The sequence below is a fragment of the Amblyomma mixtum genome, chromosome 3 (genome assembly GCF_055824585.1).
Source record: "Amblyomma mixtum isolate Tamu chromosome 3, ASM5582458v1, whole genome shotgun sequence".
Taxonomy (NCBI): domain Eukaryota; kingdom Metazoa; phylum Arthropoda; class Arachnida; order Ixodida; family Ixodidae; genus Amblyomma; species Amblyomma mixtum.
The window spans coordinates 192,029,318-192,056,554 of NC_143014.1; the positions used below are offsets into that span (position 1 = coordinate 192,029,318).

The 27,237-nt window shown below is 42.0% G+C and overlaps 1 protein-coding gene across 6 annotated transcripts in view; it reads right to left on the reverse strand.

The window, feature by feature from the left end:
* Nucleotides 1–1,267: 1,267 nt before the first annotated feature.
* The window catches only part of LOC149353077 (protein SCAI), a 68,260-nt gene continuing 42,290 nt past the window's right edge, over nt 1,268–27,237 (reverse strand). For 4 of the 6 annotated variants that reach the window (XM_089582294.1, XM_089582293.1, XM_089582291.1 and 1 more), the window contains 2 exons: nt 21,189–21,275; nt 1,268–13,292 (listed from right to left, as the gene is read on the reverse strand). In XM_089582294.1, coding sequence (XP_089438420.1) covers nt 13,149–13,292; nt 21,189–21,275 — 231 coding nt within the window. In that variant the 3' untranslated portion in view covers nt 1,268–13,148. The remainder of the gene's footprint in view (nt 13,293–21,188; nt 21,276–27,237) is intronic. The other 2 variants (XM_089582295.1, XM_089582292.1) reach the window with 1 other exon arrangement.

Here is a 27,237-nt window from a genome sequence, read left to right on the forward strand (position 1 = left end):
GCCCTCAACTTCTGTATCAAAGTCAACATGAGGTGAAAAGTAACTGCCGCGACAACTTTACACATTTCAACATGCGTCAACTTCTATTAGCTATTTTTTTTTTCTCACACTGTACAAGTCTAACTTTTCGCACGTTTATGCTGACAGCAGCCAAACACTCGTGCCAAAAGGCTATAGTTGCCATTTACTTCTAAAGAGGCATAAGCGAATAGAAAATGTGCTGTTAAAGTCTGCACCGATGACCATTTTTAGCTCAGTACGAGAGCCCTTTTATGTGCATCATCAGTAGTTTAATACAGTTTAATTCAAGGGGGTACACTGTTTCAGCCTTTTATCACGAATATTGTTATGTGAAGTTCGAGCACATTATGTAAACACACAGTTGCTCCGGGGTGGTTCAAAGACATTACAAAGCAAGCCTTAAAATGGGCAGCGACATGTGCAGCCAGCATATGTATTTTTTTTAGCATGCCTTCATGTAGCTTTGCCATTATCTGCTACATGCCCACGTCAGAATGGTACAGTTTAGCACATAATTAGCAATAGGCACCATTTTGTGCACATTATTATCAAGCAATTTTCCATGCTATAAATTTGTAAAGGAAGTTTAGATGCTGGTATCTGCAGCTGGAGGACACGAAGACATGGCAGAGGTACACAGTTCCCTCTTAAATCAGATCCAATACCAGGTTTGCACCGTGAATTTTGTGTGACCAACCACATCGTAACAATACACTTACCTCAACAATATGGTAGTCATACCTACAGTCAGAAATGTCGCACTTCTTTGCACGTGTGTGAGGCTAAGCATTGTGCAGATGATTTGAAAGTCTTGCAAGCCTTCTGTAACGGTTTTTCCAGCACAAACTCTGGGCATATGTGCAACCTCTTAGGTATAGGTGGTGAGAATTTCGGAGCCTGCAGTTCTTGAAACAAGCTTCAGTTAAGCAGCAAGGGTGTGCTTTTCAGTGTTATTAATTTTAGTGCATGGGTAGCATACCAGTGAGAAAGTGAAATACAGGCGAGGCTGACTTTCTTTCTTGCATCTAAACTTAAAAGAATACACAGCCTAAAGCAGTGCATGATCTTGTGAATGTAGAACTTCTTCAGTTTACAATCCTTGCAACAAAATGGTGTCTGCACTGCACGCTACAAACATTTTTTCTCAGGACTGCTAGTGGCTTTTTCTGGATGCTGTCGCCAACAAAGTAGGCAGCAGTTGTGTGAGAGAGGACTATGAGGAATGAGTTGGCCATTGGTGCAAAAATCGTTGAAAGTCATTTTTATTTAAGAGTAGGTTTCAAAAACTACTTTTCCTCCTAGAATCGGGGCAGTCCAACTGGAGAGGTAAGGCAAAGTACAAGCTCCAAGAAAATGACGTTCAGTCTGAACATCTTGCAAGCAGAAGCAACGAGCCAGCACAACCGTCGCACTCTGGCTTACCCACCATCGGCACAAGTGGCCGAAAGATCTGCCAACCACACATGTGAAACTGGTTTGCCACTGGGTTCAGCCACATCAATACTGGAGGCCTTTTCAAGTCGCTCGCTCAAAGGTTCTTTCCAAACTTGGCAAGAATAACATCAGTGAATGCAGCTAATTCTACTGTCTCCGTGAAGAAATAAATATCTGAACTTTATATTTGTTAACCACAACCATGTTTCCTCATCTTGGGTGAGTGTCGAGTATTGTCACAAGTGATCTGAGAAAATGTTGCTCCAAAGTTTGAAAAAGACTGGGAAGCAAAAGTGTAAGTAGTAATTGACCATCTAGGACTACAGTTTTGTCCAGCAGAGGGCACATACACAACCCTCTCAATGGGTATACTGCAGGCGAAATTCTTGCCACGACACTACACAAACTGGAGTTACTCAAGAGAACAAACAGCAGAACATGCCACCACAATGAAATCGGGAAGGGGTGCACAACAGTGACTCTATGTGTGGCTCAAGGTCTAACACATTAAAGCAGCAGAGACAAGGTACTCTTAGGTGGAGTCAGTTGAGCAATGCAATTTTCAGTCTCCACGTTGTAGCTGGCTCTTGTAAGGCTTCTTTGTTAAGTTGCTGCTGGCACACTAACCGGCTGATGCTACTCTTTTTTTTTTTTTCATTGTATGGCAGCATAGTTGCTTGTGCAACTACAGAATTGCAAAAAGAGGGACCAGGTAGTTCAGATAATATGAAATTATGATTATTGGTGCTGCTATAAAGAGCTAAGATCACTGATGCGTGCCTTGCACAGGAAACCACTACTGGGATCACAGCTTTGTAGTGTTATCATGGCCTCAACTATCTTGAATCCTGCGTTGTTACATGAAATAAAAGCAACCAGAAATGAAACAGCCTCACCAGGAAGCTATGCTAAAAAAGAAAAGAAAAATGGTGCATACGTTTGTGTACCGGCATGTCCTATAACCAGCTGCACTACCAAGTCCAAGTTGCTTGTACACTTTCTACAGAAGGACTAGATGAAGGGAAGAAAATTGCTACACTACTGCTAGGCATCATCCCTAACTCTGATTAAAAATGCTAACCGATGGTGGCCAGTCATTTAGTAACCTAGTGTGAGTTGAAGGAACACTCATATTGAGGACAGTACAGATGTTTCTGTGTCAGGTGGCGACAGATGGCTACTAACTAGGCAGCAATACACAGGTTTCCATGCAAAAGATGAGCCTGCCTGTTTATATATATTTTTCAGTTAACTTCAAAAGTGCTCTGAAAAGTCCTTTATGCCTGCTGAAACATTTCTATACAGTTGTGCATGACAAAATAACCTTTCACTAAATGTAACGGTACCCCATATCAATGATGCTGTAAATCAAAGATGATGTATGTTGGCGTAAAAGGAAGATACTTTTCCACAAGAGGGAGGGGGATGTATTTGCATTAAAAATATTGAAACTTATTTAGCGGCGTCAGTAAATTCTGTGAAGGAAACACACATACTCTCAGCAAAAGAAGTCACCAGATGCGTTGTGCACACAAACAAACTAAACTGAAATTTAAAAAAAGAAAGACATTGCATCACGCTAAAAAAAAATGCATAAGTTGCAACCTCTTCCCAAAAAGACAGCATATGTGTGGCAATGTATGATAACCTGCAATGCTCAATTTAAATGGTCTTGTCAATGATATCCATAACTATAAGCAGGCCAGACAGCTTAATATGATTCAGTAGAGCAGGAACTTTATACAAAAGTAGTCACTTGAATGTGTACAGCCATGACTGATGCCTCAGGCATAAAACTATGCATACTTCATGGAAAGTGGAAAGATAAGGTTCTCTTGCACAGTCCCACATATGTAAGCCAACATCATCAGCACTACCCAAAAAGAGCTCTGGACAGATGGAATTAGTGCGCCATGCACATCTTGGCATAAAAATGTGCCAGGCACTGGCCACACCCCAAGCAAACAACCTTTGTAAATGGTGAATGTTTGTCACATAACATGGCAGGCAGACTGTTCAGTCAATACTCTTCAGGGCATTCAAGGAAATAAGAAGTATCAGAGCCAAAAGGAGCAGTGACTAGAAAACAACAAATAATTATGAAGCTTCCATGACTAGAAACATGATAACACACAAGATAAAATCTGCAAACAATTTAACAGACATACACATATATGCAAAAAAAAAAAATTAACATGACGTGCACAAGGCCGGACCATGTCTGTAGAAAATCATTATAAAACTCCAAGTCTGCCGCAACAAACAAGGGGACAAGCTATCTTAAACATGGCTTTTGACTGCATATTACACGTACAAAGAAGTAACAACAGCACAATGAAACACATTTAGGGCAGGCACATCGTAATCTGAATCAAAATGTTAATAAATACAGAATCTAATGCAGCTTCCATAGCCACATTTTTACAAACGATCTGGCCATGCTATCAAGTGCAAAGGTACCACCTAAATAAGCTGAAAATACACTCTCTTCATATGATGCGGTACCAAGCACATCAAACCGGAATTCACAGTGGACACACACACGAAATGTAAGATCACTGCTGTTACCAAAACAGACCCAGTGCTGTGTGCAATAAATAATGCTTAGATGCATTTAATGCAACAAGAGAAAAGAAATGCACTTCTTCCAAGAGGACCTGTGCACTTATCACACTGCTAGGGTAAGCAGCAATTCTGTAGCAGTTGTGAGGTGTGCAGTGTGCATGCAAAAACAAGCAATCCTGCAGTGGAAAGAAGTAAGGTGCCAGTAACTGCTGGGGAGATAGTGTGCTGGCTCTAGTTATGTGCACTCGAGCAAACCCCTAGATCCCCCAAGATCCAAAAACAACAGAAGTGATATACGACAAGGCTTGTTCTTGCCAAATTGCAAACATGCTTGCTTCATATTTCACCCTGACCAAGAGCTTCCTTTGTGCACAAGACAAGAAAGGCTTCTGGTGCACAGCTGGCAGAGGGCCAAGCATGGCAAAACAACACTTCCTCTGGAGGCAAAGCACTGGTGCAGAAAGGTCAACATTAATCAGTCGCACAGGCCTTGCCACAAACTGTGCACTGCAAGAGCACAATGAAAGCACAAGGAGTCCCCAAGTGACACGAGCACAAGTTGCTGCTGTGCCCCACTCCCCAAATGCACTGGGTGAGGGGAAAAAAATGGAGTACAGGGCAGCATGTTACAATCAGAGAAATAAGCAAAACCCTGAGCTCTCATTGCATGACGGTAGTTCTGATAACATACTGAGGATGAAAACTGCAAATCTCCCACCTACTGCTCCGAAATCTTGGAACTGAAAATGAAGACCCACATCAGCATACGCAAAGCAGTGTTGCTTATAAGTAATTATTTTACCACTATTTACCATAGCCAGTGAACCAGCTTGCAGGGAGAACTGCTGAATGAAGTGTAAAGGAACTACGACAAGTGTGGGCTCACCTGTGACTAGACTAGTATGCAACTAAAGCAGCTTTCAATGTTTGAACAGCATTGACAGCACTGAATGTTTTGACCAAACCTGCAATGTCATGGTTGCTCTCGTGAATGTGCTTTTCAAAAGAACTGCCATAACAACTAGTTGCCTCAACCAACACTACTCAAAAAAGCCACACGCATTCGTACCAGCTCACATGTACTGCGAGAAATGTGCACATGGAATCAAGGGCACTGCTGCACACTAGAATCTTTAGCACAGTGCAAGCACGTTATGATGACTCTGGTGTGATAAATGCTCAGGGGAGAGAACCATAACTGTCTTTCTGTATGAAAACAGGCAAATGAAGGAATAAAAACTACTTGAAATAAATGTTTATTTTGGCCTAGCTACATTTATTCTTTTGATACTACCTACTGCATGAGGCCACAGCTGTTTTCCCACACTGACAATGCTATCTGGCCAGGGCCACTTGGGCAAACAATACATATTACTATAGTTACATCATAAGAGCCTTCATTGTGAACTGGAGTTCATTAATACCTACGACTGAAAGTTTTCAGTAAATACAGGGCTTCAGGTCTTTCTCATCTTCGAAACTTTCCCTGCTCATTTGTATCTCTAGACATGCCACAAAGATATTGAACACACAAAGCACATATTTTTTAGAACTAACTAAATCAAAAATAAGAGAACAGCATATATGCAAGGGTGAGACTTAAGCTGAAAAAAAAAGAAAAGAAAAGAAATGATGAACAGAAGCAAGTGCCTGAACTGCAAAATTTTTGATAGGTACTAACTAGCTTGCATGCACAGCGAATCAATTATTATTTTTGACCGTGATAGCCAATCTTACACACTTGACAAGGCTCAAATCATCATGTTAGGCATAACTTTTCAACAATTCTGAGCCCTAATTTAGTGTAGTCTACACATTCTCTTTCTTTTTACGCTGGTGAACAAGACTAGACACAACTACGCGGACAACTAAACGCGTTGTCTGAACGCCTGCTTAAAAAACTTTCAGCTTTAATGTATTAACACCACCCCTCACCAACTCATTCAAAAATTAATTATAGTCATGGATGGCATTAATGAAAAAAAACATATTTGCAGCTAATCTGCAACAGGCACGTGTCAAGTACAGGATACTTAAACAGCTTACTTTTTGCAAGCTTAATATTTCAAGAATTCGGGTCATCGCAATTTCAGGATATTTTGAGAGTACTGAATTTTGTGAAGCAGAGGTAATAGGCCCCTTAGTGCTCTTTTTGCTCAAAATATTCACGAGGTCTATGTGAACCGCAAAAAACGCAAAAACTACGACTTGCAAAAAACAAACAATTTAAAGCGATTTTTTTCTTCAAGTCATATGTACAAAAAAAGAAAAGGAAAACAGGCAAACAAGTTTTTTGTATGAACATAACAAATACCAAACAGATCAAGAGAGGATATAGCCTGCTCTTTAACTGTTTCAGGCCCAAATTAAAACTGCTTGGAATAAAAATTGACACACAGAGATTTGAGTGTTTAGGAAAAGGATAAATCACAAAAATGAGAAAATGCCGGCTCAGCCTTTTCTTCACCCATTTCTTTTTTGCATGACTCCAAATGGAATCTGTGAGACCTGGTGGGTGCGAAATGTGTAATCGAATGAGCTCAGTGAAAAAAATTGTTTCCCCATTAAAAGCACTGGAACAATGCCAGTATTTGTACATGTATAGGTGTGTGCCACACTCCTCATGTCAGTGACACGAGTATAACGCGACACACAGCTTGCATCGCTGCTTTCTATCATAGGCGATCTTTTCCCAAAGCTGGTTCTGCTGGGAGGCGATGTGTAAGAAGCTGGGTGACCATGTTTTTTTTTATTTGGAGTTATAATGCCTTGGGGAAGGCCTTGGCGATATGAGTTCGGAACTGACAATATCCAGCATTCTGCATGAAGTAAAATTTATAAAATGAAATTCTCAAAGATTGAGTCACCGCAAAGCTTTCTAGAGCATTAGTCTGGCAAAGGTACGTATTCTTGTTGTAAGGGTTCACATTATTCTATGTATTCTACCTTTGTAAGCAGCTGTCATGCTGTGTCATCAAAATGAGACTTTTTGTGACGAGTTTCTCGGTGGTTTTCAACTAGCAGCGTCATTGCACAACCGTTCGGTTTTTCATCACCTTGCAGTTTTAAATTTCATCTGATGGCCGAAATTGCACGTAGGTTCATCACTTTCATGTTCTACTTGTTTTTGTCCGGTTCTTGTGATGATTACTTCTTCATCTAAAGAATCCACACCGATATTTGACACCTCACCACGTGATGTGCACAGCTTTTCAGACTTCTCTCTTTGAGCTCTAAACTTTGTGTGTTGTGAATGTAATCATCTGCTTTGGAGGAAAGAATGTTTCTTAATACAGACAGAGTGCAGAAAAGGCAGAAAAGCCAGTATTTAGAAAACACAAGCGATTACAAGAACTCAAACACAGATGCAGGGAACATTACGGCCTCCACCTCCCAATGATTCCATTTGGAATCAATTGATATTCGCAAACCCTCTTAGCCCTCGTAAATGAGTTTTCACAGAAGACTTTAGTTTGAAGAAGTCACATGAGGCCTACTAGCCCAACTCCACATGATCAGAAAAAAAAACAAAAAAAACAAAGACTGCTTATTTTTTTTGCACGCTATAAAATGAAGGCAAGCAGTATCCATCGATAGGAGCAGAAGAGCATAACCAGTTTTTATATTCCCTTCCTACGTAGCAGCAATTGTCTATGAGGCAAAAGGTTGCTAATATATGCAGATAAATAGCGAAATACTGCACTCACCATAAAAACAATTGCGAGCTTTTTGCCCGTGTCAAGTGTGCTATCCTTTAAATTTCGTGATTCCATTTGCAATCGCTGGGCCGGAATGGGTTAAGCTCCCTGTGCCAGCTTCTCACTTACAAAGAGAAAAACAAATGAGGAAAATGCCATATACTATTATCATGCTGGTACAATGCAGTCTCGCTAGTACTGTCAGTAGCAAAAATGGTGTATAATATGTGAGCTGTAACATTGCAGCAGCAAGTTTTTGGTGTTTTCGATACATGAGTGCAATGAATTGAAAAGCAGCAGCTGACGTGCCTGTGGTTAAGCACAGTCCCCCTTCTGGTTCTCTCAACACCAAGTGTGGTCATGACGTGGCAGTACCATGCAGTTTAGTCGAAGCTCTCATAGTACACCACACCACTTTTGCTCCCGACAACACATCTGTTCATAATTTCACCTCACAAACAGCAACTGTTGTATGTCTTTTGTTCACGCCGCTTCAAAGAAAGCCACTGTTGCATTTATCCTACTGCAAGAGCAGACCAACCCAAGGGGTAGTGTTAACCGGGCAAGAAGCTGGGCCTTTGGAACTAACAGTTGCTTTCTCTCTCCCTTGCATGCATGCACACACACACTCTCTCTCTTCTAAAGAGACCAGGCACTCCTCCTATAACAGCCCAATATAATCTGATTTCAAAACATAATACAGTATAATTCTGCAGTTACATTTTTCACGAACCATGGGAAACAGAAAGAAAAAAAAAGTGAACAGTTGCGAAACGTAGTAGCCGAATCAGCACATGAAAAAATTAGAAAACGTAGTCTGCAGTTTTTTTTTCTTCTTGTAAACACAACAAGCTTCTCTGGAATCTGCAAGGCTTTGTGACTCTCATGATCTTTTTGCAAGTGCAGAGCGTTCAAAACGTCCTGTGATGGCTCTCTGTCTGCCTGAGCAACTGTGCGGGAGGTAAGGAAGGAGCGCACATGGAGGGGGCAGAACTACAGAATGCATGTGTGCTAGCGGCCGCTTTAATCCTGCTACCAATCCTTGTCTATTTCAATCTACAAATTCATCATTTAGCTGCAAGCAACACGAAAAAAGTTGGTAACAGAAGGAAAAGCTTCGTAGCCAACCTGCGCAACCAGATCTCATAGAATGCTGCCCACGCAGCATCTGCCCCGACACATTTTGCACCTTCGGTCGTTTGCGCTCGCGTCACAACGGCGGTTGTAGTGCAACATGGGGTGTAGAGTCCCCCTTTGGCCAGCATGCCGTCCTCGTTCTGCGCGCTATATACGTGGGCTGTCAAAATGCCGGCATGGGGTAAAGCACCCGCTACAGGTGACATCTGCGACGCACCATGTGGGAACGCTGCCATAATAGCGATGTAATAGTCAAGTTTAAACTGCACGAGTTTCTATGGAAGCTAGAACCTGAAAAAACCCAGGAGAAGTAGCCGGGAAAACGCAGCACCCGGAAACGCAACAGTGCCTTTCTACTGCATCCCTGCATTGCCTTGCGAGTATCAGAATGGCCAAAAATCCTAAAATGAGGTTTGAGAACAGAATTTTTGATCGCAAGAATATGAAATTAAGAACACATCCTTAATACGATTCTACCAAACGTTACATACGAAATTTTCTTGATAATGCACGGCACACGAAATTTACATTAAAAGAAGAATATTTCATTTTTGTCATTATTATACAAAAAAGCCTGGTGCAGGCTCTTTGCTTCCTAAAAATATAAAATGGAGACATTCAAGAACAGAACATACGAAAGATATACTGCACTAGTTAAACTTTTGCACACTTATTGTATACTTGGCTTATTTGATGATACTGTGAAACAAATTACCAAGAGGAAAGTCGTCAGCAGACACAAGTGAAAAACAATGCAGAAAGCTTCAAAATCCAGACTGAAGACTGCAAGTGCAGTGGATAATTATTATCCCTGCATGCCAACAGTTTGACTGCTTGCACAGTCAAGTACAATCAAATCAGCATGCTCCATATTGCACAAGTTTCTGACAATATGTAAAAAAAAAGCTTTTTGCAGCAGTGCCCTTCATGTATGGTATAAACTGCATCATTTATGTGATAACATTGCCTACTGTGTGGCATACTAAGTTTGATGAAAACCTAAGATGAGAGAGCACCCAGAACTTCAGTTACAGCAGTCAACTTAAGAAATGTACGAGTGGTGTGCAAAATATGCATCACCTTGTGCTATGCATTGTGCTCACTGTCATTAAATTCTCACCAACAAAAAGGAAATGCACGACAAAGTAAAATAAGATCAGAATACTCATACAACCAAATAAGGCTATGCAGGCAACCACTACTGATATGGTTAGCTTCACTTTGCAAGATGGTAAAATTCTCTCTGGCCAACTGTTGACTAGAATCTGTGCAAACATGGCCAGCCAATTAATACATTCAAATATTGCAAAAGCAGGCTTGCAGGCATTTCTCGACATATACCAGATATGTTTCACATGTCTGAAATGGTGGACCACCTATTCTCCAGTGCACAAGTATAAAAAGAAAATATGGACTCAAAGTGAATATCAACTCCGTAAAGTCTTCAGTAAGACACGTGCAGGTTACATGAATTCACTAAAAAAATTTATCGCCTGAACAATTGGGCACCTCGTATATATTATTTACGAGACTATCATACATAACTGAGCACAAAATGTAATTTGGACATATGTCTGCAGACCAATCAAATAGGGTGCTGGATAATATTGCCAAAGCAATAGCGCCTCATCCATTTGGAAAAACAATGCCTACTAACATCACTAATAAAATGAGCCAGACGTATTCCCAATGCTGTAAAAAAAAAAGAAAGTGCTAACTACTCTGTAGGACAGGTGCTTTCAACAGTAATCTCGTACAACATCAAAAAGCCCCCTCCCCCTTGTCAAGTGCATTAAGATATCCCACAGTTAACAAAATTAGCTCAGCATTTCTACAAGAAGCCTGCAGACCGTGGTATGCCTCAGATAGGGTAGCCACTGGTAAACGTAATTTTCCCAGGCGCAGACTGCAGCACAGACAGAAATCATGACATACAAGAGAGATTAAAATGAATACGTTAAAGGCACGACAAAATAGAATTAACAACAGCACATATTTCATGCGTGCAATCGCAAACACTTTTCTAACAAAAGGACGGTAGTCACCCCGATATTAGAAAGCATATCAACACTCTAGTTACTGCCATTAAATTTTCACAACTTTAACGTGCATATAGCTGCGTTTCAATTGCATTTGAAAGCCACACCCTATTTTTTTCCTGCCAACATAAAAATAGAGAAATCGTTGCCTTTTCACGTGGAAGTGATTTTACAACACAATCTGAACTACATGGAGTAGAACCTCGTTAATTCGAAGCCCATACGACTGCATAAAATATTCAAATTAAGCTAGTTTTTGAATGATCCAAAAACGATGCAAAATGAAAAAGGAAAGAGAGAAACATTGTAAATCATGTGCAGCTCTTTTTGATGGAGACTTAGAATGCAAAATATGCCTAAGAACTATGCGTGTCAGTGCAAATCAAAGAGCCCAAGGTTAATCCACACTTTCTCTCACTTCCTCTTTCATCCTTTCCCTCACACAACGGTTGAAGTAATCACCGAAAATGAGAGAGTCACTGCGCCTTTCCTTTCCACATAACCAATTTTTACTGTGGAGTCACTACCACTGCCCTTAAGAAATCTGCAGTCCTCCTGCAGCGAGAGCTCATTTAGATTCGTCATAGTGTCACTGCCTTGGTCACACTGGCTTCAATGTCCACAGAGCATAGTAGCGCACCTCCCTTTAGGTGAATGCCAAAGCCCTTGGCTGTTCGCCAGCACTTTTATTCTCTGTTTTTGGCATGTGTGAGAGCAGCGGCAAAGGTTCGATATGCACAGCTGTAAGAAGCGTGTGCAGAAGGGCTTGCGATATGGGCAGCTGTAGGGTGAGAAGGGGCAATGAGAAGAGAGCACGCATGGTCCATCAGGCAATCCTGGGCTGGTGTTAGTGTAGTTTGTATCAATGTGTGGAATGCACAGAATAGGAGCTGGGCTATGCTAAGTGTTGGTGCCGGCATGGTCGCAGCACGCCAGATGCCGCCGAACATGGTGGCAGCCATGCAATGATGAACTGCAGAGGGCCGCTTTTGGCCAGCATGACGTCACCGTGCCACACGCTAAGTCGGAGTGCTACCGCTGTCTGCGTGACGGTGCGTGAAGCACTGAAGAGTCTGATTAAGCACTGTGCTACTGAATGTGGTCTTGCACACCTATTATAAGTGGCGCAAAGCTGCATTATCAGTTGAACTGAGGAGCTCCTGCAGTGGACCCCAGGTCTCCAAGTTAACCAAGGTAGACCATGCTGCCAGCTTGAATTATCGAGTAAAATTTACGTTAAAAATTATGAGACCGCGGAAATTCTATCAATTATCTGTGCTTTCACATTAACCGGTATCGAATTATCGAGGTTTTACTGCATCAAACACAAGTTACTGCTTGAAAAACTGTGCTCACTGATGAAAGAGCTGTAAATGACAAGAGTAATCAACAAAAAACTGGTTCTTATGGTAGGCTTCAGTTCACTAGAACCGATCTGAACTAGCAAGAATGAATTCTGAATTTGTTATACAGGCATTAAGTAAAAGTGCCTGATAACAAGAAATTAATATAAAGTTTCAGTTTCTGATATAGAGATCAAATAAAAATAGATAACTTCAGAGATCTAATAAACACAAGTACACAAAATGGCATGTCTCAACTGCTTTGGGCTAACACAGAATAAGCGTCAACAGAATATGACAAAGGATAAAACGACTACAAGGTATTGATTGGATCATGAGCGGCAAACACCCATCAAAGAAAACTCATCAGGAGCAAACTTGACGACTACTCTCCAGCCACTTTGGCAGTGCATTCATCTACTTTCCAATTACTAAAACCTGCCTCCACTCCACTATCTGTCTCAACGGACTTCAAAATTATACAGAATGCATTTAAGTTTGCATGATAGCAGCCAAGTGGTGGCTGGTTTGCAATTATGTTTTTTCATACCCAGCTCTGCACTCCAAGGGCTTCAATATTAAATCTCCATGAACTTGAAGAAAAACAACTTCAATAAACAACACGAAAAAAAAAAATTAATTTCTCTTACGGTCAGTGACTTATTGTCAGCCTTAAGAGGAACAAAATGTAGTGATGCATGTAGCATGTTACAGCTCAACCTGTAAAACATGCCGGCAGCACCCAGACAACAGTGCACGCAACAGAGCTTGCAAAGGGTGTCACGGACAGACAGCACCCGCTCATGTATCAAGGCATCCAAAGAGAAGCAGGAGGGTGGGCAGAAAAGGAAGAAAGACCAGTTAAGCTTGTGGCGTATTCCCACTCAGGCCAGGGTGAACATGACCGCCTGTCAGTCAGCCTCATCGATCTCCGAAAAGAGGGAGCGCACATCCAGCACCTCTGCCAGCTCCAAGATGGTGCGCTGCAAGGCTGGATGATCCAAGACCTCACTCTCGGGAATTGGAGGATGCGACCGAGGCAGGTAGTTGGACCCCTTGGGGAAAAAAAAAAACGGCGATAATTCTGCAGGACACATCTAAGTAACTACAATGTGCTGCCAGTCTGCTATGCACTCGCAGCAGCCAATGCCACTGCAAGATTCCACTGCTGACATTCTAGTTCCCTACTGTCTTCACTGAGCACACCACATGCCACAGTGTAGTTCATCAAAACAGTACTGTTCAGCAACAAGGCAACTATTAGTACACCAACTGCAGCAGCGATTTTCGGGGCCCTAATGTGGGCCACCCTTAAATTTTCTTGGGTGCAGTGTGACCCGCCAGTGAGCCTCCAACGAAATCAACTTATTGGAACTGACAACAGATGGCAGTAGCAACCTGGCAGTAGCAGTGTTTTTGCAGGCTTTTTGAAAAATCTGAGCTGTCCCATGGCTTCTTATACCCCTGTCACACGGCCAGTTTCAATGGCCATCGAGTCGAGGGCCTTCGAGATTTTTGATCGCCATCGAACTCGAGGGAGTTGTGGTGCTGCTACACGGCAAATCTCAATGGCCATTGAAATCGTTCTCGCGTCTTACGCCAAGCTCGTGTGGCGCCACAATCGCTACGTTCGGTTTCGCGCAAATATCAAAAATATATTGACGAAACTTAACTAAATGTTGAAATCATAAGGCGCGTTCACACTTGTTCAAAAATCCGGCAAGCGAAGCGGATTCGCTCGCCGCAAAAACTAGGACCTGTTCTGATCTGTTGACGCCCGGGCGAGTTGGAACGGCCGCGCCGCTGCTGCTTCTCGCTGTGCGCACCACGTCGCCACTCGCGGCGTACACAGATACAGTGAGAAAAGAGCATAAATTTATGCTGTCTACGTACCACGAGCGTATGCATGCTTACGTACGCTAAATGCAGGCGCATTCCCACATTTAGTTCAGCGTATGCTTGCAGAGACGCAAAAATAAACTCAGCCTCTAGTGGCGCCATCTGGTTGTCAAAACGGGAACCATTACTGTCAACAAACCGACTCTCTTAGGCCTAGCAGCGGCAGAATCGTCACTCTAAATAAAAAATAAAGCAAATTTATCACTTCTATGTTTTCTTGTAGGCAAGATGAGACGAAGTGAAAGTCCGGTGCCCCATTTTTGACCAGTGAACGGACATAAAAAGGCAGCAACAACGAGAATTCAGTCCGAAGCGAGGGGTCCGGCTTTGAAGGGCGCCGCCATGTTTGTTGTCGTTCGAAGCAATGCTAGCAACCTTGGGCAATGCTCAAAGGCCCTCGAAATCTCAATAGAGTTCCGGGCTGCTCCGTCGACTCGATAGACTATTGAGTCGATGGCCATTGAAACTGGCCGTGTAGCAGCGCTCGATCGCCTTCGAGTCGATAGACTATCGGTTCGAGGGCCTTCGAAATGCCCGTGTGACAGGGGTATTAGCGCCACATAGCATTTGTTCCGCACAGCAGAAACACAGGACGTGACCCACCAATGACCTATGACACAGTGAAAGTGTCAGCATTACATAAATTCATTGCTGAACTGGAGGGTGCTCTGGCTCAGAAAACCATGTACTATCAGTGTCAAATGAAACACGAGCAAGACAGCTTCAACAGGAACAGTAAACCAAGATTTTAATTGAAGGCAACTGAATATTAGCGCACTTCATTTTCATTTTAACAGGAAGAAGACTGCTGTGTGGAAGTTGGTTGATGGGGGTTTAACGCCCTAAAGCGACTCAGGTTATGAGGGACGCTGCAGTGAAGGGCTCCGGAAATTTCGATCACTTGGGGTTCTTTAACGTGCACTGACATCACACAGCACATGGGACTGTAGAATATCGCCTCCACCAAAATTCGACCACTCTGGCTGGGATTGAACCCACGTCTTTCAGGTCACTGCGTGGAAGTGTTAATAGACCGTGCCAATATTTCTTCTTCAGAAGTTGTTTTCTGGTTATCTTGTTCGCGCTTCATTTGACAGCAGCAAGAAAAGGCAGAGCTCAGCTATGGTCTCATGGCATCACTTATACATCTTTACTACAGTGTAAAAATAAAAAGCTTGGTAGTGCTAGGCAGCACAAGTTTGACTGACATATCCAGTTAGAGGAGGAAATAATATGAAACAATAAAATAAATCTCCAAGCATGAAATGCTACACTCTGCAGCATACCCAGAGAGAGCAGTAATCAGTAGTTCAGTGCAAAGAGACTGCAAACAGGTTCAATTATTTGGCAACTCCTTGGGCAGCAGTGAAACCACACATTCACAAATGTAATCTGTTACGCATGCCTTATGTGCCCATGGATACTACTATAGATTGTTGCTGCTTCACACCAAGCAACAACTGCAATGCTTGAAAAGCTATTGATTTCAGTTTCAGCTGTCCCTAACAGAACAATGCTGGCCACAGATGAAGATAATATTCTGAAAACACAATTCTTAATTTTTTATGAGTATGTTACTTCATTTCAGTAACTGCAATCAAAGTCAGGTGCATTCATGAATAAAGCTGAGGAAAGGGGGCCAATCTTTAGCTTGCTGTTCCAAGGTTGCATGCTTGTTACTAAATTGCACTGGCCAAGCATGAAACAGGAAAGAATACAAAAAAAAACAGACTTAAAACAATACAGTTTCTCAGAAGATGAACCAATTTTTTGGAACAGAGAGACTTGCCCTTTTAGCTGATATAAAAAATGACACCAACTTCACAAACAGAACTCTTGTAACCACACTTGACTTTAATCTACCTTTGAATGTAGTCAAAGCTATGCTGTGTTCAATGTAAACATTGCTCGCTGACACACTTTTGCGTACAAAAATGTTCACATTAATATAACCGCACTACTTCGTACTTGCTCATGCACAGCTGCCCACTTATCAAGGCACTAAGACATGCTAGAACACTGCAGAGTGTTTGGTTTATGGTTTATGGGGTTTAATGTCCCAAAGCGACTCAGGCTATAAGGGACGCCCCAGTGAAGGGCTCCGGAAATTTTGACCACCTGGGCTGAGCGCCATAACCACCGAGCCACGGCAGTGTTTGGTTTCAATTTTTTTTTTCCTAGCCTTACTGACTGCATATCAGCTTGAGTTTTCCCTAACAAAACAAATATATAACTGAAAATGTGCATATGCATAAAAGAAAAAGTACAAGCCAGCACCTTGCCCTTGTACACTTTTGGTCTCCTTCTTTCCTCCTGATCCTTCCTAGCTATTTCAATATAGTGATAAAAAATTAAATGAAAATCAAGGGCAACATAAAGGATTTTTTTTAGCATCAGGAATTATCTGCAGGGACAGCGGATAATGCCAGCGATGCGAGCCGAGTCTGTTTCCTAGGGCAATGATGACCGGGCAGACCGAGAGAGGGGACATGTGGGAAGAGGTTGAGCATCTTGGAATCCCCCATCAGCCCAATTCACCCTCACCCCCACTACGCATAGTGGAGTTGTGCGAGCTGAGGTGGATATGGTAGTGGCTGCTGCTGCAGTCATGTTATCAATGTGATCGCAAACTGTTTTTCTCATTCTATGACTGCACGGGTGTCTACTGTGAACGTTTGCAAGGTGATTTCGCGAACATTTATTTCTCATTTCAATTTCATTTCTGCATGTCCTTTTGAGCCTTTATGCGAAAACTGCATGTAGCGAAAAATTGCAGAAAATTGAAATTGGTTTTGAGGAAAGGAAGTGACGCAGTAACTGTCTCACATATCTCGGTGGACACCCGAACCGCGCCGACTTTTTCAATTTCGGTACATCCAGGTTTAACTGCACTTCTAATGCCAACTACATCTATTCTTCTAAAATCTCGACTGCGTCTAGAAAAAAAAAATAAAAAATCAGGGTTGTGAACTGATGGTCTGAATGGCTCTCGAATAGTCTCGGCATTCTCACACCCACATCCATGTACCTGCACAAAGGTGGCAGCCAATGTGCACAGTGTTAATGTCATCCCTCAGCATGTTTTTAAGGTGCCTTTCTGGATTAAACAAATACAGCAGAATCTCGATGATACAAACACAGTTGATACGAATTCCTAAAATTCCCAGATCAGAGTGCATTGTGTACAATGTGCAGAATTTCGGACGTTCTAAACACTTTCTCGCGTCACTGCGGATGATACGAACGCATGAACTGCAACCGCACCATTGAGCGCTAAGCACTGCCTGTACTGCAAGCAGTGAGCCACGGCGCGCAGCCCGCACATCGCCGACTCCGCAACCATTAGTAGCACTGTACGCACAGGGAGCAGTGAGCGGCGGTGCGCGGCTGCACATCGCTGATGTCGCAAGTGAAAATTAGTGTGCAGCCTGTTAATTGCTGACTTTGCGATAGAGAGCTGCGCAGTACACACTGCAAATAGTGAGCAGTGGCTGCATGTCCGTAAATAAATCCCACCAGCCATAAACAAACCTTCATAAATGTATTTCTCATGCTTCTGCATAGAGGTTTTGTTGAATGACACGAAATTTCAGATGATATAAATTTTCCCTCAACCCCATGAGATTCGTATCACCAAGATTCTACTGTATGAAGGTTGGTTGGCCCGGCACCACATCACTCCCGAATAACCTTTTATCTTCACAAATTAGTTGTGTCACTTCAGCTCGACAGCATAGTTGTGTCAACAACAAATTAACAACAAATTAGTTGTGTCACTTCAGCATAGACAGTTGGGCTAGTTGGGGTGAGTTCATCTTGAGAAACAGCACAAAAAAAAGGGACAAAAGGAAGGCAGACAACATAAGCACTGACAATCAACTATCGATTTTATTTCTTAAGGTGCGAAAATGCAGGCTCCATAAAGCTTCAAAACAAAGACACAAATGGAAAAGGCACAACTCGGCATACAATGTAGATAGGGAAGGCACATACATGCCCAGCTCAGCTGCTAACAACTGCAGTAAAAAAAAAAAAACAACACAAAAAGGGTCAACAAAAAATGTTTGTAAACAGCAACAACAAAAGGCTAACTTGCAGCTTAGAGCGTGTCAAAGAACTGGTGATTAAAAAATGTGATTTCCTTTGTGAACAAGGCAAGAGATGCTGTGCTGACACAGGCTTCCAAAATTTTGCGTGCACACTGGTAATGATATTTCTTCAAGATGCGTGTTAAAGCAGAGGAAAGCAATTGTTACAACTGACACAACGAATGGCAAGGTTACAACCTGCTGTCGCTGCTAGAGAATTGGTGTGCCCGCGCAACCTGTCACTAATGCCCCTTCTGTTTTGTCCTATACAGGATGTTTCACTCAAGACTTGCCATAATTTTTAAAAATACGCTTTTTGAATTAGAAGAGCGCTTTTTTTTTGTGGCACAGCACTGTCAACAGTGTAGTACATCAGAATACAGCTAAGACATGCTAACTAGCAGGCTGGTTAAATAATAGTTAACTTTTAACTATTACTGTTAAGCTCCTTAATTATTGAGAGGCGCGTAGCCTGCGGTAAGTGATATCGACATCAGTTTTTACGAAAACGCAGTTACCCTCGAAGCTACGGCCCTACAAATTTTGACATCTTAAACGAGTTACTTGCACTTAAGAGGTTGCTTTCCTTGCAAGCTTCTCGAAAGCACATGTATTTTGGAATGATGTAGCCAAACTTGTCGCACCAAAGTGCCGGGCGTAAACGCGTTTTCTAAATTCTAAAAACTGATATGGATATTACACGCCTATCAATAGTTATGAAGCCTAACAGTAATAGTTAAAAGCTAACTATCAATAATAGTTACCTAGCTTGTTAGTAAGCATGTCCTGGCTGTATTCTGATGTACTACACCATTCACAGTGCTACGCCAAAAAAAGCAGTCTGCTAGCTCAAAAAGCCGTTTTTAAAAATTACAGTCTTAGGCGAGATACTCTCTATATGACTTTCCACATGACAAATCTTCGTCTGCGGTTCGTTTCACACGCTACAACTTGAGCCTCATTTGAGTTAGGCCATTTGCAAAGGGTCACGAGCTTGTTAGGTGCCGAGAATACTAGACACACTCCTGCCCTTCCTGCTGTTTTCTTGAGCCTGTGTGACACACTGTCCAAATACGGAATGACAGCAGTTTGTGATCATTCGATGTCTTGGTGAAAAACTGCTAAAAGACAGTCACCAACACTTCAGGAAAGAGCGCCAAGACGTTGAGTGATCACGAACTGCTGTCATTCCATATTTGGACGGTGTCTCACACAGGCTCAAGAAAACAGCAGGAAGGGCAGGAGTATGTCTAGTATTCTCGGCACCTAACAAGCTCGTGACCCTTTGCAAACGGCTTAACTGTAGCATGTGAAATGAACCACAGATGAAGATTTACGCAATGTAAGAGTAGATGTTGTATATGAAATACTGAAGTAATGTGGTAAGCCGTATATAGGACAAACCAGAACGTGCTTCAATGGCAGGTTGCACGAGCCCGCCGATCCTCTAGGACTGACAACAGGCTGTAACCTTACTATTCATTGTGCCACTTCTAAACATTGTTTTCCTCTCCTTAACCAAACCTGCACCTTGAAGAAATATAATGACCAGCGCACGCTAAATTTGGGAACCTTCATCATTCACCACAAAAATCAAGCCTGTGCCAGCACAGCATCCCTCACCTTGTCCCTAAAGGAAATCACATTTTTTAATCACCAGTTCCTTGAAACATGTAATGCTGCAAATCAGCCTTTTGTTGCCACTGTTTAAACACCTTTTTTTTGTTGACTATTTTGTTCTTGCTTTTTTTTTTTTTTTTTACTCACAGTTGTTAGCAGCAGAGTTGGACACGGGCCTTCTCACTCTAAATTGGATGCTGAGTGAAGCCTTTTCCATGCGACTGTTTTCAAGCTGTTCGAAGCTTACGTTTTCGTACCTTCTGAAATAAGAACCTCCAGTTGATAGTCAGCGCTCATGTTCTCCGTCTTCCTTTTGTCTCATCTTTCGCGCTGTTTCTCAAGTTGAAGCAAAGCTTCACTATCAAAGGCATAGCATAAAAGCTGTTATGCCCGTGAATACCTGGCTTATCTTAATATAAAATGCAATGTTCATTCGCTGTTCAGACATAATGTCCATCCTTCTCATGACAAAGATCAGCACTTAAAGTGACATTGAGGAGAACTCCCTCTGATCATTGTTTTCAGTAAAAATTGATTATCTGGCTCTTTCTAGGTATGTTTATAGGTAAGTGTCAATGCCAGCAGTTTACTTGCGAAATTGGCTGATGACAGCGACACCTGTATTTCTTTTTTTGTTTGTCTGTTTTCTACCGTATAGAAGCTCAGTTTTCGGTGAGCGTAGTCTCTTTGTAATCACAATGCAGTAACCCATTGATACAATTGGCCAATTTTAGTTAACTCTGCCATGTTTTACCAAATAACACCAATAACTATAAGACGTCACGTTGCTTGCATGTACAAACAATAAGTTGCATGACAATTGCGAGCATTAAGTCAATCTTGAAACTCAAGGGACGAAAGATGTACATTCATTCACCGACAACCATGTTTTACAAACATGTAATGACAGCAAGAAATAAAAACAGGCATGAGGTCTCTCCAAGCTTTTACAAACTGTTCGTGCTCATTGCCCACAAATGGAAAAATGTTTGAGGCATAGAATAATGCATACATTACAGCTCAAGAGAAAACTCAGTCTGCAGAAATTTTTCACAATAAAGCACCTTCAATTAAGCAAAATGCAAAATAAAAACACGTGATGGGACATGCAGCTGCTCATGATTGCTTTCTTTGTTTATAGAGGTGCATTATGATGATATAACAAAGCACAGCATGCATCAGCTTTTTTAGAGCTAAAGTGAGGAAAACCTAATGTGCAGTGGGAAAAGAACAAGGCACATGCTGCAAAAAAAAAAACCCTTGCCGAGAAAGTAAATGCAGCACTCGCAATAACTGCTCAGGCCAGACAAGCAGGAGGCGAACGCAAGAGAAAAGCGCAAATACCGGCAGGCTCTGGTAGGGAGGCGTGCCCATGGCTGCCTGAGGCATCCTCTGATACAAGTTCTCTGGGTCCCCCACCGAATACTTAATCTACGGTAAAAGAAACAAGAACCAGATTCGGAGAATCCAACAGCAAACCAAATCACATGTGCCACCAAAGAGCAAACTGTGATGACTACCCACATAATCACATGCTGCCATCTGGAAAAAAAGGGGGTCAATTCTGGAACAGGTTAGGCACTGGGGGGTTAGAATCCTGGATCAACCAAAGAATTTTCAGCAAGTATTTTCATTTTGAACTACAACTGCCTTGGAAATAAAAAGAAAATAAAAAGACAATAGAAAAAAGGGACCGAGGATACAAATCCAAGTAAATGCAGAAATAGTGAAGAGCCAGTCTGGCCAACCGCAGTGTGCACAATATTCAGACAATGCATTTGTGCACATAGGCCAACCGAGTGCAAGTGCCGCTTGCTGTGCAGTACCACTGTGCAGGGAGAAAAGGCCAGTGACAGAGCAGCTCCCACAAAAGATGGTGAAGCTCAAAGCGCTGTGACCAAAGGAACACAAGTATGACTTCCTATGAAGCCTTAACTAGCAGCACTGGAAACAAACTTCAGAGCATAATTTGCAGCAGTTTCCACAATGAATTATCAGTCTTCCCCAGTTTCGTGTAGCATCACAGATATTTGTTTTATCACGATACAACAGGATTGTTAATTTTCTATGCAACAAAGCAACACTGTGGGCCAAGAAACTTGTCATAATGGAGGCCTACGAATTAAATTTGTAAGAAGCCTCAGGCATCTTTGCTGCATGATTTTCTTTCTTTTCCTATATCCTTCCATTTTAATATTTAAGCTCGGCTACAAATTTTATTGTAATACTACTGTACAGTTCTTTAAAGTTTATCACTGCATGCTTCAACATTTTTCCACCCTATATGCTCTTCAACATTAATACTACACATTTTGCATTTTGCCACAATTTACTTCTACCCAGGACACACACCAATTGTGGAAAATTCAGATTGCAGTTTTTAGCCACATCATTTTGAAATGAGTTGCCTTGTAAAATAAAAAAAAAAAGTGCACTTGCAGCTTTTTAAAAGGAAATGAAGGATGTTGTATAATTGCTATTAACACTTTGTTTTATGCCTTGTATCTTACTACTTGTTTTTTTTTTTTCCAACGCCGGCATAAAAAATCCTGCTCAGTTAGATAACCTGGGGTCCCTCAATCATACCACCATGTTGTAAAAAGAAACGAATCAGATTTTATTTCCTCTCAGGGTTTAGATGCCATGTTCAATGTATGAACAAAACGTTCAGAACAAAGCCACCTTCTTGAAAATGGTGCTGTTCATTACTCCTCTTGATGTTCTACATCCTCTTAATATAACTTTTCATGCCTCTCCAATGATTTATTATATTTCAGCATTTAATAAATTTTAATTCACTAGTTATGTACAAAGCACACATACTGCTGGGTACTCTACATAACTGCCAAGCATACAACTCGAGTTTCATTCTCATGAAGGGAACAAGCAAATTTTTAAAGCCTGATCTTTTTTATCAGAAACACTCAGCACATCTTGTCTTTTCGAGAGAAACTTTTATCACAGAAGACAAGTAGAACCAGGCTTTAAGGGGTGCTTTGGCAGGCTTAAGAAATTCTGAATGCATTAACAGTGTAGAACACGTGGTTTTTATCACCCCGGCAAAACATTACTGTTTTGCGTGTCACAGAGGAGCCCACTATGCAAGAAGGCCACATGCACTTCTTCCCAGTGGCTGCAAAAATGTCCTTGGCCCCTGCCTCCATATAGGCTACCGCTGATGAAAGTAGGCTGAAAAAGAAATAAGGCTATGTGTGCTTTGGCCATGTGCCGGGATATTTCACCACTGCTGAGATTCTCGCCAGAAATGCCATCCTTGTTCACTGCAGTCCTCGAAAGGAGCCACACCATGTGCCGATGACTACCAACACTTCAGTTGGTCAGTTCATAACATTTACCATCTTCCCCTTTTACCATGAGCTAGGAGAAAGGAGAATGGCGTCATGCAGTATGGGTACAAGATTAGATGACCGACTGATATCCAGACAGGTGTTAACCCGCCCATGTAGCCCGACTTTGCTCATGGTGTTATGCATGGCATGCTTATACATGGATGTTTGTGGCGTGCGTGTACTTGAATGTGGATGAAGGGGTCACAAATAACTAGAGCAAAGTTTCTGCCCACTGACTGTGATTCGTCACTACTTTCCCTGCATTAGACCTGATTCAATCAGCTCCATCTTGGTGAGATATTTTAGCAGAGTAGCATCTGGAGGTTGTGAAGTAAGGAAGTGCTCCAGGTGAGGAGGCAGCAACAGCTTGGCCAAACTTAAATACCAATACCTCTTCTGTTTCCATTATCTGGTTTTGTAAATAACGTGGGTGCATTCATGCGTACGTACATACACTTATGTACATGTGGAAGTGTGTACTTACTGGGGACAGAAGTCTCTAAGACATGCATAAAATGATTTAGATGCATATACTTTGTTTCACACTTAGTGGGCAACAAGGTGGAAGCTACGCAAGCAGTGTGCCCACAAAAGCTTATCACTCCGGTGGATAGGTCGAATGATTCACTCATGAGTAGACTCACTAGCGCTCACTCAGGCTCATTTCAGACCATGATCCGAGTCGTGAGTGTGCCCGGACTCACATTCAGATCATGATATGGGTCGCGAGTGATTCCGGACTCGCATTCAGATCATGATCCGAGTTTTGAGTGAGATCGGACTCATATTCAGATAATGATCTGAGTTGTCAGTGAGTCCTGGCTCATGTTAAGATCATGATCTGAGTCATGAGTTCGGCCTCACATTCGGATCATGATATGAGTAATGGTGAGAGTGGGCTCACATTCAGATAATGATCAGAGTCCTCCTAGTCAGTCCGGTAGAGTGTGAAAAGGAAAATAGTGCTGCAAAAAGACGTACACAAGAGAGACTGACACAGGACTTGCGCGTTTTTTTCTGTCTCAAATAATGCACCATCTAGCCCAAATTGACGTTCTTCTAAACCGGTAGAGTGTGGGCATATCAAATCAAATAAGTCCATGATGTGAGGTCGAACAATCCCATGATCCAAAGTTAGTCCATGATGCCAATTGAGCAAGAGTTTGCAATGTTCTTAAACGCCAGTTTTCTGCACACTCTTAAGACTGAAGAGGCTTTTATTTTATTTTTGTTTATTCAATACTGCCAGCCACCTTGTGGTGGCCAAGGAAGGAGTGGGGATGCAATTGCACAGTGCTTTGTCAATAGCAAACAAGTCAAGATGATTGTCAAGATGATGATATAGAGCAATTTCATTTTAAAAAGACTGTTATTCTTAAGTATCTGTGGAGTAAGGAATTCTGCCTCCCGTACGTTCCCACTCAAGCATTACGTCCATGTGATCGTTTAATTTTGCTCAGAATAAGGACAAGATATGGACAATGTGTACGTGCTTTCTATGTGCCAATTGTGTATGTGTTGAATGACTTACCAAATGATGTTTTCTCTTTAAGCAGCCGGAAAGATGTGAAGTCTGTTATCTTGAATTTGTATGCTTGATTTTTATTTTTTTTCTTTCTCTCCCTCTCTCTCCTTTTTCTTCCTGTCTATTCCTTAGTTTTACTCTACTTGTTTTGCAATAAGAAATGAAAGTGCCATATGCTCCGAGTCGACCCATGCTGCCGGGTACTGCCCCACAAGCCCTCTGTTGGCTTGGGCAGGCTCGTACAAGTACCATGACATTGCAGCAATAAAGAATTTATTATTATTATTATTCATTCATGGTATGTTATTTTTGTGGCTTCTGCACTCTATAACATTACTAAAAGGTGAGAAAAGTTGATTAGTCACCACGCTTGGTCTTGTCGGATATTAGCTGCGGCTTGCTCTATTGCGGTTGTCCTAGTTCTTCCTTTACTGTTCTTTAATTGGTTTCCGAACACATGCAGCGGCCTCAGATTTTTATGTCCCTGGGCTTTACGTCGCTGGGCTCGTAATTTGTGAGGACGTCTTGGGGCTTCTGCTGCTGCCAGTCAGTGTAAACATCTTTATCTACCACGGCACTTTCACCTGCTATGAAGTGGCAAACAAGGTCGTGGCACTTCTTGAAGCGGCTTAACCAGCTATCGCTGAATTTGAAGTTTTAAATTTCCATCTCGAGTGCAATGTCTCTCGCCTTCTCCTCCAAAATAGGCCCAGTCACTGGAAGGTGGAGCTTAGGGCATGCTTGAACCACAGGAAAAGTGTGTTCTCAAGGTCCTCGTGGTCGGCCAGATGCATCCTTTTCCTATCGGGGGCGAAAGCACCGCTGTTGTATGCCTTCTCAATCTTGTCACGATCCTTCAGAATCCTTGAAAGCGTGCACTTTGGGATGCCATGCCTTTTCGCAATAGCAGTCTTCGACTTCTTAGCACACCTCACGTCATCAAGAATTTTCATCTTGGCTTTTAAAGACAACTCATTATGGTGACGTTTTTTAGCAGCTCCTTCCATATTGCACGCTCATAAGAAGCTAGATAACACTGCTGCGGAACAAAGCGCAAAATGGCGTCCACACGACAAAAACAGTGCGCAACATGGAAAAGGTATCCTTGGATTGCATTTCATTCTGAATATCAACATCAACGAAGACTGCGTATGCTCAGTTTCGGTTTCGCTTATCGGTGTTACATGCAAAATGAAGTTTCGATTGTCGAGCGCGATTCAGCACTGATTTTACAGGAAACCGATTACTTGTTTCAAAACTGTTTCATATAAGAGGAGTTTTCGTTTCTGCAAGCTTCGTTTAGCGCGCGTCTACTGTACATGAACAAAACATACTCGGGCAATTTTATCTATACCAGCTAAAGTCCTTTGTGTGTCCTTTTGTATTTTTTTTACCTTTCCTCATAACTGGCTTTTTTTGAACTGCACCACTGTTACGTAACACACCTATGAATGAAGGAGGAAGTAAGATTGACTGTTGACTGAGATACCACACTTTACGCTGCATGCAATGCGAACACCTATACCTCCTTTCTTGCATTTTTCTGTTGAAGTATATAGACATCATGAACAACAGTTACATCAGCTATTACAGGGCAGCATTTGTGCAAGTGGAAGCATATTTTCCAATCTGCGATTATTTTAATCCTCTAATATCGAAAAAAAAAGAAAAACCAAAGAAAATATTGTTACCTCCACATTATGAAAGCTAACTGACCCACATTCAAAAGTCAATATCAAACTTTTGCTAGCGCCACTAAAATTTGAAAAATTGGTATGCTGCCAATTAGCAACAATTAGCATTTAGTACATTTCATGCACGTAGTCTGAGTGGTTTGAAAGAACAAATCAATTCAAGCCAACTCGAAGGTCTATGGACAGTAGACAATTTTTTATCCGAGAAATGTCTTCCTATTTTTCCTGCAATAGTTGTCAGAAAATAAGAGACGAGGAACCGCTGGATGCCGGCTCAAAGTCACACATCCGTGCCGCTCTTTTCTTCCCACAGCTTGCTCACAGCACTCCAAACATTTTGACTGGAAAGTGCTGGCTGCTGAGAACATGTTGACATGAAACTTGTATGCAAGATTCATGTAGTAATGAGTACATGGTGTGTAAACACTAACACCACTAATTCGTGACATTTGGCATTAAAGGGTTTACAAAGTAGCCGAAGAAACTTTTACTTTACTGCACTCAGCACTTCTAAAGGGTCCCTGACCACCCTCTCATCGAATTTTTTTTTTTTAAACATTAACAGCGGATATAAAGCCGTCACAATCAAGTCATTGCATCACACTACTCTCTGCCACGCTCTCTTCAAAGAAGCACTTTCTCTCTCATCCACTTAAACCAATATCCTTTGAAAGTAAAACCTCCCTTTCCCCTCTACAATGTATAGCAGACGCCTGTGTCCCGCCTTCCCAGGCACTTTTTCTTGCTTTCTGCTACATGGTGCATTGTCGACAGGGTTTTCGTGCACTCAGTTTATATTGTGTCCAACCAGGCTGATCATCCCA